Source organism: Bos mutus, chromosome 24 (genome assembly GCF_027580195.1).
Source record: "Bos mutus isolate GX-2022 chromosome 24, NWIPB_WYAK_1.1, whole genome shotgun sequence".
NCBI classification, from domain to species: domain Eukaryota; kingdom Metazoa; phylum Chordata; class Mammalia; order Artiodactyla; family Bovidae; genus Bos; species Bos mutus.
In genome coordinates this window covers 35,525,612-35,541,861 of record NC_091640.1, presented here as the reverse complement: position 1 = coordinate 35,541,861, position 16,250 = coordinate 35,525,612, and the positions used below count along the sequence as shown (strand labels likewise).

The window sequence follows — 16,250 nt, the reverse complement described above, 5'->3', positions numbered from 1 at the left end:
CTTTAGGTGTGTGTGTGTGTGCTCAGTTGCTCAGTTGGGTCTGACTCTTTACAACCCCATGGACTGTAGCCCACCAGGTTCTTCTGTCCATGGGATTTCCCAGACAAGAATACTTGAGTGGATTGCCATTTCCTACTCCAGATCTTCTTGACCCCGGGATCGAATCCATGTCTCCTGTGTCTTCTGCATTGCACGTGGATTCTATCTGTTGCGCCATCGGGGAATCCCTGAAAAGCACTTGGAGATACGCAGAGAGTATGAGCTCATTGCAAAAAAAGAGCATTGATGGAATTTGTGAGGAAGCAATATTCAAAAAGGAAGGACTTTCCCATCATTCCTGTGGTTGAGACTCTGCCTTCCAATGCAGGGGATGCAAGTTTGATCCCTGGTTGGGGAACTAAGATCCCACATGCCATGCAGCCAAAAAAGCCAAAACATAAAACAGAAGCAATACTGTAACAAATTCAATACAGACTTTTAAAAAGTCCACACCAAAAAAAAATCTTTAAAAATAAATTAATAAATAAAGGAACCAAGGATGGAACTAAGTGACCATTGGATCTGGTGGTTTGAGTGGCTCCAATGACCTTGGTTATGGCAGGGCCAGCGCCACCGTGTGGCAGCAGAGGTGTGACCATGTCTAAAGACGGAACAGGTTCCAGATGTGGACACTGCAAGTGTAGACAACTTCAAGAGCTCGCTCTAACGGAAAGAAAATAAATAATTTTCTTTATTTGTAGGAAATAGGAAATAAAACAAGTCTAGGAGTATAGGAAAGTAGGAGTATAGGAAATAAAAGAAGAGAATACAAAAACACAGTCATAACAGATAGGGATGGGAGAGGCGGGGTTTCAGGTGGAAGGAGCCCTGGAGGACAGATAAGATGTCTCTTCCTGTGAGGATGAGGGAAGCGGTGAGGCCAGGTGCTGAGAGAGATAAGTTGCAGAGGACTCCGGGGAGAGAAGAGGAATTTGAGGGCTTCCTGCCAGAGAGCCTCTGATTTTTTGCAGAAGAGGAGATGAGCTTATCTGTTCAGAGTAAGAGGGTGGGCATCAAGCAGGTTCCTTGAGAAGATCAGGAGTCGGTGCTGGGAAAAGGGGGAGTGAGCTGCCCAGAGTACACACAGGGACACCGGGAGGCCTGTCAGCCATCAGCAGAGCTGGCTGGACGGGGACCCTGGCTTCTGACTTCAGGCATTTTCCTTCCAGCACATTAGGATCTAGGATTCTAATATTTTGCAATGATTTCATTAGCCATGTTTTCTTCGTGTGCTCAGCCACTCAGTCATGTTCAACCCTTTGCAACCTTTTGGACTGTATCCCACCAGGCTCCTCTCAAATTCAACAACAACAAAAAAATCCTGTGAAAAGAAAACATCTTATTTGATAAATTATTTGCACATCTGATGCTCTTTATTTTTAGGTAAATCTTTTAGAATACTGATGTGCGCTATTAAGTGCTAAGAAAGCACATTCAAGGTAGAGAAACATTTAAGTTCACATATAATGTATTGTTTCAATGAAAAATATAAACAAAGTGGAAATAATTACTGGATTTGACCTTGAATAAAAAATGTAGTGCAAGTTATTATAGCAGTCAAAAACTCCAGTGAAAATAACTAGCTATTTATGAGAAGTAAAGAGTAAAATAAAATTCTGCCAATCTTGAAAGAATATAATATCAACAGACAATATCACATAGGAATAAAGCCATACTGTGAAGCCTCACCAATCATGATATACTTATTTGGAATTTGTAACAATTCTGACAAAAGCTTAGCAGAAGTTTACCTTTTCACCGCTATTAATCAAATTATAGTATAAACAAAATTCATAAAGTTAATGTTTAAATTACTTTAGAGAACAATTTACGTTCAAATATCTTGTGCACACCATACTTAGTAACAATGTACATATGAATTGTAAACATTTTAATCTGTCTCTTAAGGTAGTTCTCTTTAGGATCTCTATTTCTATATGTGTTTGCTCTTAAAAATAAAACTGGCTCTTTAAAGCTACTCCGTCATTCAGATTTTAAATGAATTTTACTAGGCTCCCTACCCAGCCAAATTGTTATTTCATATAAAATAATCAAAGGAAATTATTTTGCCTTTGTTCAAGTTGATCTTCTGTTTTACCTTAAAAAGCAAACTAGAAGATAGCAAATTAATTATGAGAAACAATGACCACAATTTACCGAGCTTCCCCTAAGTAACAAGCCGTGTGTGAGGGATTTCAAAACTTTACCTCTAATCCCTCCCCCAAATATTGCAAGATAGCTATTATTGTTCATTCTTAAAGTTAAGTGGCTTCCCTAAGGCCCCAAGTATTTCCTGAATCTGGTAAAGAAGATACTGTGTATCAAGGACAAAGCATGGGATCTAGAACATAGAAAGCACTCAGTACATGTCAACTACAGCTACTGTTACTACCAGAAAGAAGAGACTCCTTGTAAAGGTAGGTGAGAATTGACGGACAGATGAAACAGCTTCTCTGTTTCAGTTGTATTTGCATATTCATTCATTTAGTCATTTCAACAAACATTTACTGAATGTTTACTAGGTACTGGGAACACCAGTGTGAATATATGGGCAAAGGTGTACATTTGAGCTAGTCCAAGACTAAAAAGTGATCAACTACATATATATGCGTGTGTGTATATATATATATATATGAATGTACACACACATATATATATAAATCAGTGATCAGCTACAGATATATATATTTTTTTTGTTGTTTAGTTGCTAGGTTGTGTCCAACGCTTTATAACCCCATGGACTGTAGCCTGCCAGGCTCCCCTGTCCATGGGATTTCCCAAGCAAGAATATTGGAGTGGGTTGCCATTCCTTTCTCCAGGGGATCTTCCTGACCCAGAGATCGCTGAACCCACATCTCCTGCCCTGCAGGCAGATCCTTTACTGCTGAGCCACCAGGGAAGCATATATATATATATAAACATATATACAAATAGTGATGAGTTACAAGTATATGTGGACTTCCCTGGTGGCTCAGTGGTAAAGAATCCCCCTGCCAGTGCAGGAGACGCAAGAGATATGACTTCGATCTCTGAGTCGGGAAAGTCTCCTGGAGAAGGGAATGGCAAGCCACTCCAGCATTCTTGCCTGGAAACTTCCATAGACAGGGGAGCCTGGTGGGCTACAGTCCATGGGATAAAGAGTCGGATATGACTGATCATGCACGACAAGCATATATATATACAAATATACATAGTGTATATATATGTATCATGTGTATATATAAATATATATAGACAAACATATATATATATATTTGTAGTTGATCACAGTGGGAGTTGGACATTCAGCCATACATAACCAAAATACATCTGAATGTCCAACTTCCACACTTTCTACATGTTTATTCTATATTCAAATGACACTTACATATATTTATAAGTTTCTTGAGCCAAAAAGATCTTGGAAGTTAGTTTAAAACCTTTCATTTTACAGTGAGAATACATAGGCCTTGAGATGCGTTTTTCCCTGTGACGTCCCTGAGTCTCCAAGCTGAATCTCAGGGTCACATTCCTGTTTTTCTTAGTCTTTTACCTTTCCACTGAAATTAAAAAGAGGCTCCAGAACCATCAGTGACCTTGCAGTGCATTAGAAGAACAATTCCAGACTGACTCCTGAACTGTAAAACATGACATGGAATCAAATATTGGCTTTTTTGGTCAAACAGGGGAAGCAGCTCTCAGTCAGAACCTCTTTTCAAAAACCTGAAGTTTATTTAAAAACTAAAGAAATAGAAACACGGACAAAACCCATAAACTTGTAAAGATCAGAATGTTATTACTTTTTCCAAAAAAGAAAAAACACCCTTCATGCAAATCTCAAGCATAGTCACATCGCAGAGGATGGAGACAAGACACCTGGTGTTTATTACAACACCATTAGTCTCTTTATGGGGTCATAACATTTAAGTGGACTTGCTTACGAGCAGCAATGCTTCCTCTGATGAACAAGGTCTATTCTTTGTCAAGCACGGAAAAGAATGTGAAGTGACTCAGATGACCAAGCTGTGGAAGCCAACGTCCTTCTCAAAAATCCAGTTCATCCTCCTGCCATCCTCAAAGGCTTGACTCAGAGCATGGGCATCATCCTTTGACAGCTAATCTAAGGTGTGCACCATGCATTTTGCTTTTCCTACCCTGTCGTTCCCTTCATTGTTAATCCCTTTTCCATTTATTCAGTCTTTCATTGAACGTTAATTGCTAGAAGCTGTTGTTCCAAAGATGAATAAGACAGGGTCCTTCTCTTGACAAGCTCGTAGTCTGCTGTGATGATTCTCTGAGCTTAGTGAGCACGAAAACCAGTCAAGGAGTGGCAGAGAACAGAAGCAACCAAGCCAGCTTCTCTCTGAAAGAGTCAGAGTTGGAGGCCTGAGCTGAAGCCCAACCTTCTGCACTTTGTGAAAAAGAGGTCGCAGTTGGATCAGAGTGGAGTTGGGAGGATGTGACTGGTGAAATTGCAGGAAAGGGAGAAGCATTAAGATGACACCCGTATTCTAGCTTAGACATTTAGGCTGTGAGTCGTAGGGAACATAGAAAGGCACGTGCCTTTGAAGAGGTGATTTGGTTTTAGAAAAACGGAGTTGGGACGCTTGTAGGATTTGCAGAAAGAACAAGTAAGAAGGTAGGCAGGTGGAAAGATTAAAACCTTTCATTTTACAGTGAGAATACTTAAGCCTCAAGATGTGGTTTTCCATGCAACGTGCCCGAGTCTCCAAGCTGAGGCTCGGGGGTCATATTCCTGTTTTACTCAGTCTTTTACCTTTTCACTGAAATTAAAAAGAGACTCCCCCGAATCAGTCTCAAGAACCATCAGTGATCTTGCAGTGAATTAGAAAAAAGTTTCAGACTGACTCTGGAAGAGTTCAGTAGAAATGTCTAGCAGGAGAGAGAGATGTGTGTCCTCAGCATACAGGTGAATGAAACGTATCAATCTCTCCCCTGACATATCTGAGTTAATAAAACTAACTCCTGTGAGCAGAAGTGCCTTGGTTACTCTTTATGTTGTGTTTTTCGGGCATGCCAGGTTGAGATCTTAGTATTCCAACCAGGGATTGAACCTTCTAATACCTCCTGTGGAAGCGTTAAAGTATAGCGCCCAGAGAGGAGTGTGGACCGAATCCAGAGCAACAAGTGTGGGTCCAATCACAGAGATCCTTGTAAGCTGAGTTTGAGAACTTGAACGTTGGCCTGAGAACAATGTCAAACCATTGAACTGAAATTTGAAGTAGGAGAGCGACAAGATCAGCCTTGCATTTTAGAAGTATTTAGGCTGTGCTGGTGTAGGTAGATTCGAGGCAGCGAGACTGGAGTCAGTGAGACCAGGTAGAAGGAGTGAGATCAAATGTTTAAGCAGATTAATTTTGGAGGTGGGCGAGGAGATGGTAAAGGTGTTTGTGCTTAGTCGCTCAGTCGTGTCCGACTCTTTTTGACCCCATGGACTGTAGCCCACCAGGCTCCTCTTTACATGGGATTCAATTCTCCAGGCAAGAACACTGGAGTGGGTTGCCATTTCCTCCTCCAGTAGGCCATTAGGGGAGAGGAATACGTGGAGAATGAAAACACGTAATGCCTTCTCTAAAATCATCAGAAATAACCATGGAGTCCTCTTGGCTCCAGCTTGAGACTCTTCTGGTGGAAGGGGTGTAAGATTCAGATTTAGCTCTTATCTTCAAATGTTTCAGTAGATAAATTTGGGAGGTGGAAGAGGAGATAGGAAAGGTGTTTAGCAAACATTAGATGTGTATGGAGAGGGAAGTTGAAAGCATTGGCATCTGATAAGGCAGGTGGTGAGAGGGCAACACTTGGAGGGTGATCACAGAATTCCAGACGGGCTCTTGTGTTCTCCACCTGGGGAATTTGGACCATAAAGAAAGCTGAGCACCAAAGAATGGATGCTTTTGAACTGTGGTGCTGGAGAAGACTCTTGAGAGTCCCTTGGACTGCAAGGAGATCCAACCAGTCCATCCTAAAGGAGATCAGTCCTGAATATTCATTTGAAGGACTGATGTTGAAGCTGAAACTCCAATACTATGGACACCTGCTGTGAAGAACTGACTCATTGGAAAAGACACTGATGCTGGACAAGATTGAAGGCAGGAGGAGAAGGGGACGACAGAGGATGAGATGGTTGGATGGCATCACCAACTCAATGGACACAAGTTTGAGTAAACTCTGGGAGTTGGTGATGGACAGGGAGGCCTGGCACAACCTTCGGTCCATGGGGTTGCAAAAAGTTGGACACGACTGAGTGTCTGAACTGAACTGAACTGAACCTGGAATGCAGGGGAGATAGAGAGAAGCGAATTTTGTGAGATATATTTTGAAGGAAGAAGCAATGCTTGGTAAGGATGAAAAGTTAAGGAAAAGGGAGGGGGGAAGAGTAATGAATGGCTTTTTCATCAGTAAAAAGGCAATACTAATTTATATTCCCTTGAACAGTGCAACAGAGTTCCCTTTTCTCCATAGCCTCTCCAGCATTTATTGCTTGTAGATTTTTTGATGATGGCCATTCTGATCAGTGTGAAGTGATATCTCATGGTAGTCTTGATTTGCATTTCTCTAATATGCAATCTCAAAAACTACAGAATGATCTCTGTTCGTTTCCAAGGCAAACCATTCAATATCATGGTAATCCAAGCCTATGCCCCAACCAGTAACGCTGAAGAAGCTGAAGCTGAACGGTTCTATGAAGACCTACAAGACCTTTTAGAACTCACACTCAGAAAAGATGTCCTTTTCATTATAGGGGACTGGAATGCAAAAGTAGGAAGTCAAGAAACACCTGGAGTAACAGGCAAATTTGGCCTTGGAATACGGAATGAAACAGGGCAAAGGCTAACAGAGTTTTGCCAAGAGAACGCACTGGTCATAGCAAACACCCTCTTCCAACAACACAAGAGAAGACTTTACACATGGACATCACCATATGGTCAACACCAAAATCAGATTGATTATATTCTTTGCAGCCAAAGATGGAGAAGCTCTATACAATCAGCAAAAACAAGACTGGGAGCTGACTGTGGCTCAGATCATGAACTCCTTATTGCCAAATTCAGACTTAAATTGAAGAAAGTAGGGAAGACCACTAGACCATTCAGGTATGACCTAAATCAAATCCTTTATGAGTATACAGTGGAAGTGAGAAATAGATTTAGGGACTAGATCTGATAGATAGAGTGCCTGATGAACTATGGACAGAGGTTTGTGACATTGTACAGGAGACAGGGATCAAGATCATCCCCAAGAAAAAGAAATGAAAAAAGCAAAATGGCTGTCTGAGGAGGCCTTACAAATAGCTGTGGAAAGAAGAAAAGCGAAAAGCAAAGGAGAAAGGGAAAGATAAAAGCATCTGAATGCAGAGTTCCAAAGAATAGCAAGGAGAGATAAGAAAGCCTTCCTCAGCGATCAATGCAAAGAAATAGAGGAAAACAACAGAATGGGAAAGACTAGAGAGCTCTTCAAGAAAATTAGAGATACCAAGGGAAAATTTCATGCAAAGATAGGCTTAATAAAGGACACAAATGGTATGGACCTAACAGAAGCAGAAGATATTAAGAAGAGGTGGCAAGAATACACAGAAGAACTGAACAAAAAAGATCTTCACGATCACGATGGTGTGATCACTGACCTAGAGCCAGACATCCTGGAATGTGAAGTGAAGTGGGCCTTAGAAAGCATCACTACGAACAAAGCTAGTGGAGGTGATGGAATTCCAGTTGAGCTATTTCAAATCCTAAAAGATGATACTGTGAAAGTGCTGCACTCAATATGCCAGCAAATTTGGAAAACTCAGCAGTGGCCACAGGACTGGAAAAGGTCAGTGTTCATTCCAATCCCAAAGAAAGGCAATGCCAAAGAATGCTTAAACTACCATACAATTGCACTCATCTCACACGTTAGTAAATTAATGCTCAAAATTCTCCAAGCCAGGCTTTAGCAATATGTGAACCATGAACTTCCTGATGTTCAAGCTGGTTTTAGAAAAGGCAGAGGAACCAGAGATCAAATTGCCAACATCCGCTGGATCATGGAAAAGGCAAGAGAGTTCGAGAAAAACATGTATTTCTGCTTTATTGACTATGCCAAAGCCTTTGACTGTGTGGATCACAAGAAACTGTGGAAAATTTTGAATGAGATAGGAATACCAGACCATCTGACCTGCCTCTTGAGAAACCTATATGCAGGTCAGGAAGCAACAGTTAGAACTGGACATGGAACAACAGCCTGGTTCCAAATAGGAAAAGGAGTACATCAAGGCTGTATATCGTCACCCTGCTTATTTAACTTATATGCAGAATACATCATGAGAAACGCTGGGCTGGAAGAAGCACAAGCTGGAATCAAGATTGCTGGGAGAAATATCAATAATCTCAGATATGCAAATGACACCACTCTTATGGCAGAAAGTGAAGAGGAACTAAAAAGCCTCTTGATGAAGGTGAAAGAGGAGAGTGAAAAAATTGGCTTAAAGCTCAACATTCAGAAAACGAAGATCATGGCATCTTGTCCCATCACTTCATGGGAAATAGATGAGGAAACAGTGGAAACAATGTCACACTTTATTTTTCTGGGCTCCAAAATCACTGCAGATGGTGACTGCAGCCATGAAATTAAAAGATACTTACTTCTTGGAAGGAAAATTATGACCAACCTAGACAGCATATTGAAAACAAGAGACATTACTTTGTCAACAAAGGTCCGTCTAGTCAAGGCTATGGTTTTTCCAGTGGTCATGTATGGATGTCAGAGATGGACTGTGAAGAAAGCTGAGCACTGAAGAATTGATGCTTTTGAACTGTGGTGTTGGAGAAGACTCTTGAGAGTCCCTTGGACTGCAAGGAGATCCAACCAGTCCATTCTAAAGGAGATCAGTCCTGGGGTTCATTGGAAGGACTGATGCTAAAGCTGAAACTCCAATACTTTGGCCACCTCATGCAAAGAGTTGACTCATTGGAAAAGACCCTGATGCTGGCAGGGATTGGGGGCAGGAGGAGAAGGGGACGACAGAGGACGAGATGGCTGGATGGCATCACCGACTCGATGGACGTGAGTCTGAGTGAACTCCAGGAGTTGGTGATGGACAGGGAGGCCTGGCGTGCTGCGATTCATGGGGTCGCAAAGAGTCAGACATGACTGAACCACTGAACTGAACTTAACTGAGTAATCATGGCGGGAAGGAGGTTCAGGAGGGAGGAGACATACGTATACCTACGGCTGAAAAATAAAACAAGTGAAAACAAAAAGGCAATACTAGCACAGGGCTGGGGTGAGGATGAAGTGAGACGATTCCTGTTCTATGGTAATACAGGTCATGCGACTGCAGGACAGGGCTGCTGCTATTGGAGCATGGAGGCTTGAGTTTGAGCGTCAGCCCTGCAGCCCATTTTTGCTGAGGAGTGCAAGGCACCTTCACCAATGTCCTTTCTTACCACAACATCCTTCTCTTCTGGGTTTATCTCTTCTCTCCTGAGCCCCTCCTCAACTCCTCCCAGAGCTCTTGAACAGAGAAATCTTTGTCAGTGGATGATCCGCATGTGACCACAATGCTCAGCCCCTGTATCCTTCAGAGTGGGGCTCAGAGGAGGTACCAGGCTGGGGACCCACCTTTGGGACCCACCTTCAGTGGCGCAATCAGCTCTTGATGCTGAAGGTGGCAGGGCTGGAGGCAAGAGGCCATCCTGTAGGAGTGTGTCTTAGAACTGTCTCCTAAAGAGTTGCTGAGCTTGCTTTCTCATCAGCAGGTCTGTGAGTCCAGTCCACTGTAGCTAACAGGTTTTGAGTTTTTTTTTTTTCCCCCAGCCTCATAATTCTTCTGTTAGGGTGTGTGGTGTGTGTGTGTGTGTGTGTGTGGTAAGATACACATAATATGTGTGTGCTTAGTCACTCAGTCCTGTCCAACTTTTTGCGACCCCATGGATGGTAGCCCGGCCACGTGATTCTCCAGACAAGAATACTGGAGTGGTTAACCATTCCGTAACCCAGAGATGGCACCTGGGTCTCCTGCATTGCTGGCAGATTCTTTACCGTCTGAGCCACCAGGGAAGCCCAAACATAATATAAACCTTACCATTCTAACCCTTTCTAGGTGTTCAGTTCAGTGGCATTAAGTATATCCATGTTATTGCACAACCATCACCACCATCCATCTCCAGAATGGTTAACATCTTCAAAGCTGAAATTCTTTCCCCACTAAACAGTTACTCCCCATTCCCTCCCACCAGCTCCTTCTGGAAACCACCATTCTATTAATCATTCCACCACCACCAATCATGTCTCCATGATTCTACTCCTCTGGGTACCTCATACAGGTGGAATCATACAGTATTTGTCCTTTTGTGACTAGCTTATTTTACTTAACATAATGCCCTCAAGGGCTTCCCTGGTGGCTCAGACAGTAAAGAATCTCTGCAATGTGGGAGACCTGAGTTCAATCCCTGGGTCAGGAAGATCCCCTACAAGAGGGCATGGCAACCCACTCCAGTATTCTTGCCTGGAGAATCCACATGGATAGAGGAGTCTGGCAGGCTACAGTCCATGGAGTCACAAAGAGCTGGACACGACTGAGCAATTAAGCATGAATGCCCTCAAGGTTTATCCATGTGTCAGAATTTCCTTCCATTTTGGGACTTCCCTGGTGGTCCAGTGGCTAAGACTCCATGCTCCCAATGCAGGGGGCCTAGGTTCAATCCCTGGTTAGGGATCTAAGGTTTCACGCACAACTAAATATTCTGCATGCCAAAACTAAGACATGGTGCAGCCAAATAAATATTTTAAAAAAGAATTTCCTTCCTTTTTAAATCTGTAAAATATTTCATTGTCCTTTTATATAGTTCGTGAGGTTCTCCAGCAAGTTTACTGGAGTGCTTTGCCATTCCCTCCTCCAGCGGATCACATTTTGTCAGAACTCTCTGCTATGACCTGTCTTGGGTGACCCTACACAGCATGGCTCATAGTTTCATCGAGTTACGCAAGCTCCTTCACCATGACAAGGCAGTGATCCATGATGTTAGAGAAGACTCCTGAGAGTCCCTTGGACAGCAAGGAGATCAAACCATTCAATCTTAAGGGACATCAACACTGAATACTTATCAGAAGGACTGATGCTGAAACTGAAATATCAGTATTTTGGTCATCTGATGCAAAACAACTGACTCATTGGAAAAGTTCCTGATGCTGGGAAAGATTGAGGGCAGAAGGAGAAGAGGGTGTCAGAGGATGAGATGGCTGGATGGCATCACCGATGCAATGGACGTGAACTTGGGCAAACTTCGGGAGATGCTGAGGGACAGGGAGGCCTGGTGTGCTGCAGTCCATGGGGTCGCAAAGTGTTGGACATAACTGGGCAATTGAACAACAACATTCCATTGCTAGCATGTGTCACCTTTATTTTATCCATTCATCCTTTGATGGACACTTTTGTTGCTTCTACATTTTGGCTATTGTGAATAATTCTGCAAGGAACACAGGTGTACAAATATATCCGAGTCACTGCTTTCAACCCTTTTGGGCATCTATCCAGTTTTTGCTGGATCATATGGTAATTTCATGTTTAACTTTTTGAGAAACCACCATGCCATTTTCCACAGTGGCTGTCTCAATTTACATTCCTACCACCAATGCAAAAGGGTTCTAATTTCTCCACATCTTTGCCAATCCTTGTTTCCTGTATTTTGAAAAATTTTAATTTTTTATAATAGTCATCCTAACCTCTTCAGAAATCTGTATGCAGGTCAGAAAGAACTGGACATGGAACAACAGACTGGTTCTAAAAGGAAAGGAGTACATCAAGGCTATATATTGTCACCCTGCTTATTTAACTTATATGCAGAATACATCATGAGAAACACTGGGCTGGATGAAGCACAAGCTGGAATCAAGATTTCCGAGAGATCCTCAGATATGCAGATGACACCACCCTTATGGCAGAAAGTGAAGAAGAACTAAAGAGCCTCTTGATGAAAGTGAAAGAGAAGAGTGAAAAGTTGGCTTAAAGCTCAACATTCAGAAAATGAAGATCATGGCATCTGGTCCCATCACTTCATGGGAAATAGATGGGGAAACAGTAGAAACAGCGGCAGACTTTATTTTTCTGGGCTCCAAAATCACTGCAGATGGTGACTGCAGCCATGAAATTAAAAGATGCTTACTCCTTGGAAGAAAAGTTATGACCAACCTAGACAGCATATTACAAAGCAGAGACATTAGTTTGCCAACAAAGGTCCGTCTAGTCAAGGCTGTGGTTTTTCCAGTAGTCATGTATAAATGTGAGAGTTGGACTATAAAGAAAGCTGAGTGCCAAAGAATTGATGCTTTTGAACTGTGGTATTGGAGAAGACTCTTGAGAGTCCCTGGGACTGCAAGGAGATCCAACCAGTCCGTTCTAAAGGAGATCAGTCCTGGGTGTTCATTGGAAGGACTAATGCTAAAGCTGAAACTCCAATACTTTGGCCACGTCATGTGAAGAGTTGACTCATTGGAAAAGACTGATGCTGGGAGGGATTGGGGGCAGGAGGAGAAGGGGACAACAGAGGATGAGATGGCTGGATGGCATCACTGACTCAATGGACATGAGTTTGAGTAAGCTCGAGGAGTTGGTGATGAACCTGGAGGCCTGGCGTGTTGCAGTCTATGGGGTAGCAAAGAGTTGGACACGACTGAGCGACTGAACTTAACTGAGTGTGAAGTGGTATCTCACTATAGTTTCAATTTGCATTTCTGTAATGATTAGTGATTGTTGAGCATCATTCCATATGCTTATTGGCCATTTGTATATCATCTTTGAAGAAACAGCTACTTGAGTTCTTTGCCCATTTTTTAATTGGTTGTTTGTTTTCTGGTTGTTGACTCGTTGGAGTTCTTTACATATTCTGGATACTAACCCCTTTTCAGATACACGGTTGACAAGCATTTTCTCTTATTCTCTGGGTTGCCTTTTCACTCTGTAGATAGTGTCTGGGATGCACAAAAATTTAAATTTTGATGAAATCCAATTTATCTATTTTTTCTTCTCTCGACTGTGGTTTTGGTATTGTAGCTATAATTTAGGTTTTTTAAAGGATTTTTTTTTTCATTTCAAATATTGTGGCCAAAAAGAAACTATGATTCAAAGAAAGTGATGGGCTTATTCCATCCGATCATTAGTTATTAATAGTAAGCTCTGGGCTGAGAATCCATATTCTTGGCTCTTCAGGGACTCTCATTGGAAGTACAAAACAAGTCAGGTACCTTGGTGAGAGCTGAAGCAAATCTCTAAAGTAATCTTCAGTTACCCTACAGTTGCATCGACCCCAAATATGAAAAATAAATCTCCAGTTTTGTCTTTTTGTCAGTCACTTGCAAGTTTTAATCTAATGTTCAAAATAGAAAGCTCCTGGAATGGAGAGTCTGTGAAATATTTTAGAATGTGTTCATTTCTGGGCACTGCCTTTTACTAGAGCAGAGTTCCCTGTTTAGAATGAATCAATGGGCGGCTTACACCGTGTTATCAAGTCCTCAGTTGAGGAAGTCTGCGAAGCTGCAACCACTGCCCGGCCAGAACTGCCTTGCTTTTGGTGTGTTAACAAGGGAGCGAGTCATCTTTCATTTCTTCGTGCTTGAAGACAGTTCCTCTGCTTCCACCCGCGCCGCCCAGCCCCCTCCAACTCCACTCACCACTTAGTTTACGCAGTAAAGCAATAAAGCAATGGGTCTGCTTTGGAGGGTTTCTAAAAGGAAAGATAAACAGTGGGGCGACTTGATGGGCCACAACGAAAGGAACTCATTATGAAGCCACTCAACAGCTCAGCCTCCTTTCCTAGTAAAACTGGAGTCAACCTGATCATTTCAGGGGCGGTGGGTGGAAGGGGGGCTTCTCCAACCACGGGGAGTATGGTGGGTTTTTCAGTCTCTCTCTTCTTGAAGGTCTAAGAGTTGTAATCATGCTCCGAGCTCTGCAGGGAGAGCATCTAATGGTGACTTCGAACTTAGCTCAGCTCTCCCCAGGTGACAGTGAGCACTGACCCTTGGGCCCCTTCGGGGAATCAATGAGCGGACTTGGAAACTTTGGGCCTCGGGGCTTTCTCTCCCCTGTCCGATCTTCTAACGCTCCGCGCCCAGAGCCCTTTGGGGAAGGGACAAGCAAGCCACGCCGTCCCCGAGACGCCGCTGCTCTCAGGCCGCTCGCCCCACACTCTGGGGAGCCCGAGGTCTAAAAACCAGCCCAGCGGCAGCACGTTCTGTGCACCCCGAGGCTGAGCACTTGATCACCCCGTGAGCCGCTTTCCTCGGTCTTCGTCCCGCTTCCAAGCCAACGCGAAAAAGAGGGAACACCGGGAGCGCGGGCGGGGAAGCGGCCAGGGCCGGGGCTGGGGCCGGCCCGCGGGCGGGGCTGGGCGCGGGAAGGCGCAAGGGGGGCGTGGGCGCGGCGGCCCGCGCGCCCCGGCGGCCGGGCCAGGGGGAGGGGCGCTGGCGGCGGCGGCGCCTCCCGCCCGGGGTGAGCGGCGCGCGAGGCGGCCCCGCGGCACAGAGCGCCGAGCGGGGAGGCAGGGCTGGAGCACAGACGGCCGACGCGCGGCGCGGCTGCCATGGGCGCGCACTGACCCGCTGCTCAGCGCGGACTTCCTCGGCGGCGCGGAGCTCCCCGGCTGGAGGTGCGTCTCCTCGGTCACCATGAAAGGTAGGGCGGGCTTCGGGGCGCGCGGGAGGGGGCGAGGTGCCAAGTTTCTCTGAGCGGAGACCCGGGGGAGAACCGGTGGTGAATTTGGTGCGCTCATCCCGGGGGACGTCCCCGGGGCTCGGGAGTCGGATACCGCCGGAGACCTCGGGGTTGGGCATTTGAAGCCGGCAAGTACTGCCCTCCCCACTGTGTCTCAACAAAGTAGTTTGAAGCCCCAAGTCGTTGTTTACGGATTCCAGGTCCCAACTTTTTAATTGAAAAAATACGCTCAGGAGAGTGGAGGCATCATCACTCCCCACCCTCGGCCCCCCACCCTCGGCCCCCCTAGTTCGTTCTGCGCCCTGTCGCACGCCCCATTCTCTCCAAGGTCCCTCTCCCTCCCCGCCGTTGCCGCTTCCCCGTCTGAGAAGTCGACGGGTGTTTTCTTCCGGACTCGGGGATGTTCTCGGTGCGCCCTCCCCACATCTGGCAATGATTAGGTGCCCGCGGAGTTCAGCTGGCTCGGGAAGTGCATTTGGCATCTTTCTCCATCAGCCCCACTGGCTGGAAAATCACCGCCCTCGGTTTCGCGTCCCTTCCATGTGTCCGCCTGCGGAGCTGTGCCCACGTGTGATCAGGGGCAACACAATCCCCCGGGCGGTGTCCACAGCAGGCGGGTTTAGGGAAGTGTCAGATGCTATCGCACCTTTTAGCGAGGAGAAGTGCTTCGCAGGGAAGCCGTCTGTTGAGTAGAAAACGAAGATCTGTCAACAGAATCTCGATCTGTATGTGAGATAATCACAGCAGAGGTATCGTTTGGAGATGGGCCGGCGTGGTGTTTACACAAGACTGGAATCCTGGATTTGTGTTAGGATAACACGGCTCGGTCCCCGCGCTGGCCGGACCTGAGTGAGGGGGCTCGGTTCGAGATGCCATCTGACCGCTAGGACCGAGCTTCCAGCAGCCCGAAAACGCGCGATGCGACCTCTTTGACTTGCAAGCGTTGCTGATCCAGGCGCGCGCCTCGGGAGCCCTACAGACTTGGAAAGAAACTTAGGGCTCTAGAGGTTGCTCTCTGCAAGGCAGATCGCGCTAAACAGTTCGGAGCGATAATGACCTACCAATTAGCTCTCCTTCCAAGGGAGTTCTGTGTCCTTCTCTGGAGATCCTGGGAAGGAAGGGGACAAAACGCCAGGTGGAAAGGGTCCTGCCCCCGGGCCAGAGACACAGAAGACAGGATGTAATGCAAGAGACACACAAAGCAAGAGACACAAAAAACAGAATTTCAAAACGCAGCGTGTGTGCGTTCCTTCTCTCTACATCTGAGTTTCTCTTCTCTTATTTACATTCTAGGAAAGGCACACTTTCCTTAGCCAGCACTGATTAAGGGATCTTCCCAGAATTGCAAGAGTTCACACGGCTAAACTTTCCTCTGGTGCTCAGTTACCATCATTTTAGCCAGAATTTAATCTTCTCATTGCTGGTCACTGAGGCCAGGAGGTTTTGAACTTTTGGAAAGATAAGCCACCTCCTCATTTCATCAGCTCCCATGTGGCTTCGTAAACCCTGAAAATCTAGTTAT

At 45.0% G+C, this 16,250-nt stretch overlaps 1 protein-coding gene across 1 annotated transcript in view; it reads left to right on the top strand.

Moving 5' to 3' along the window:
- The first annotated feature begins 14,441 nt into the window (after positions 1-14,441).
- COLEC12 (collectin subfamily member 12) overlaps positions 14,442-16,250 on the top strand; it is a 184,559-nt gene continuing 182,750 nt past the window's right edge. The window contains exon 1 of the mRNA XM_070361815.1: positions 14,442-14,689. Within this exon, the coding sequence (XP_070217916.1) occupies positions 14,683-14,689 (7 nt within the window). The 5' untranslated portion in view covers positions 14,442-14,682. The remainder of the gene's footprint in view (positions 14,690-16,250) is intronic.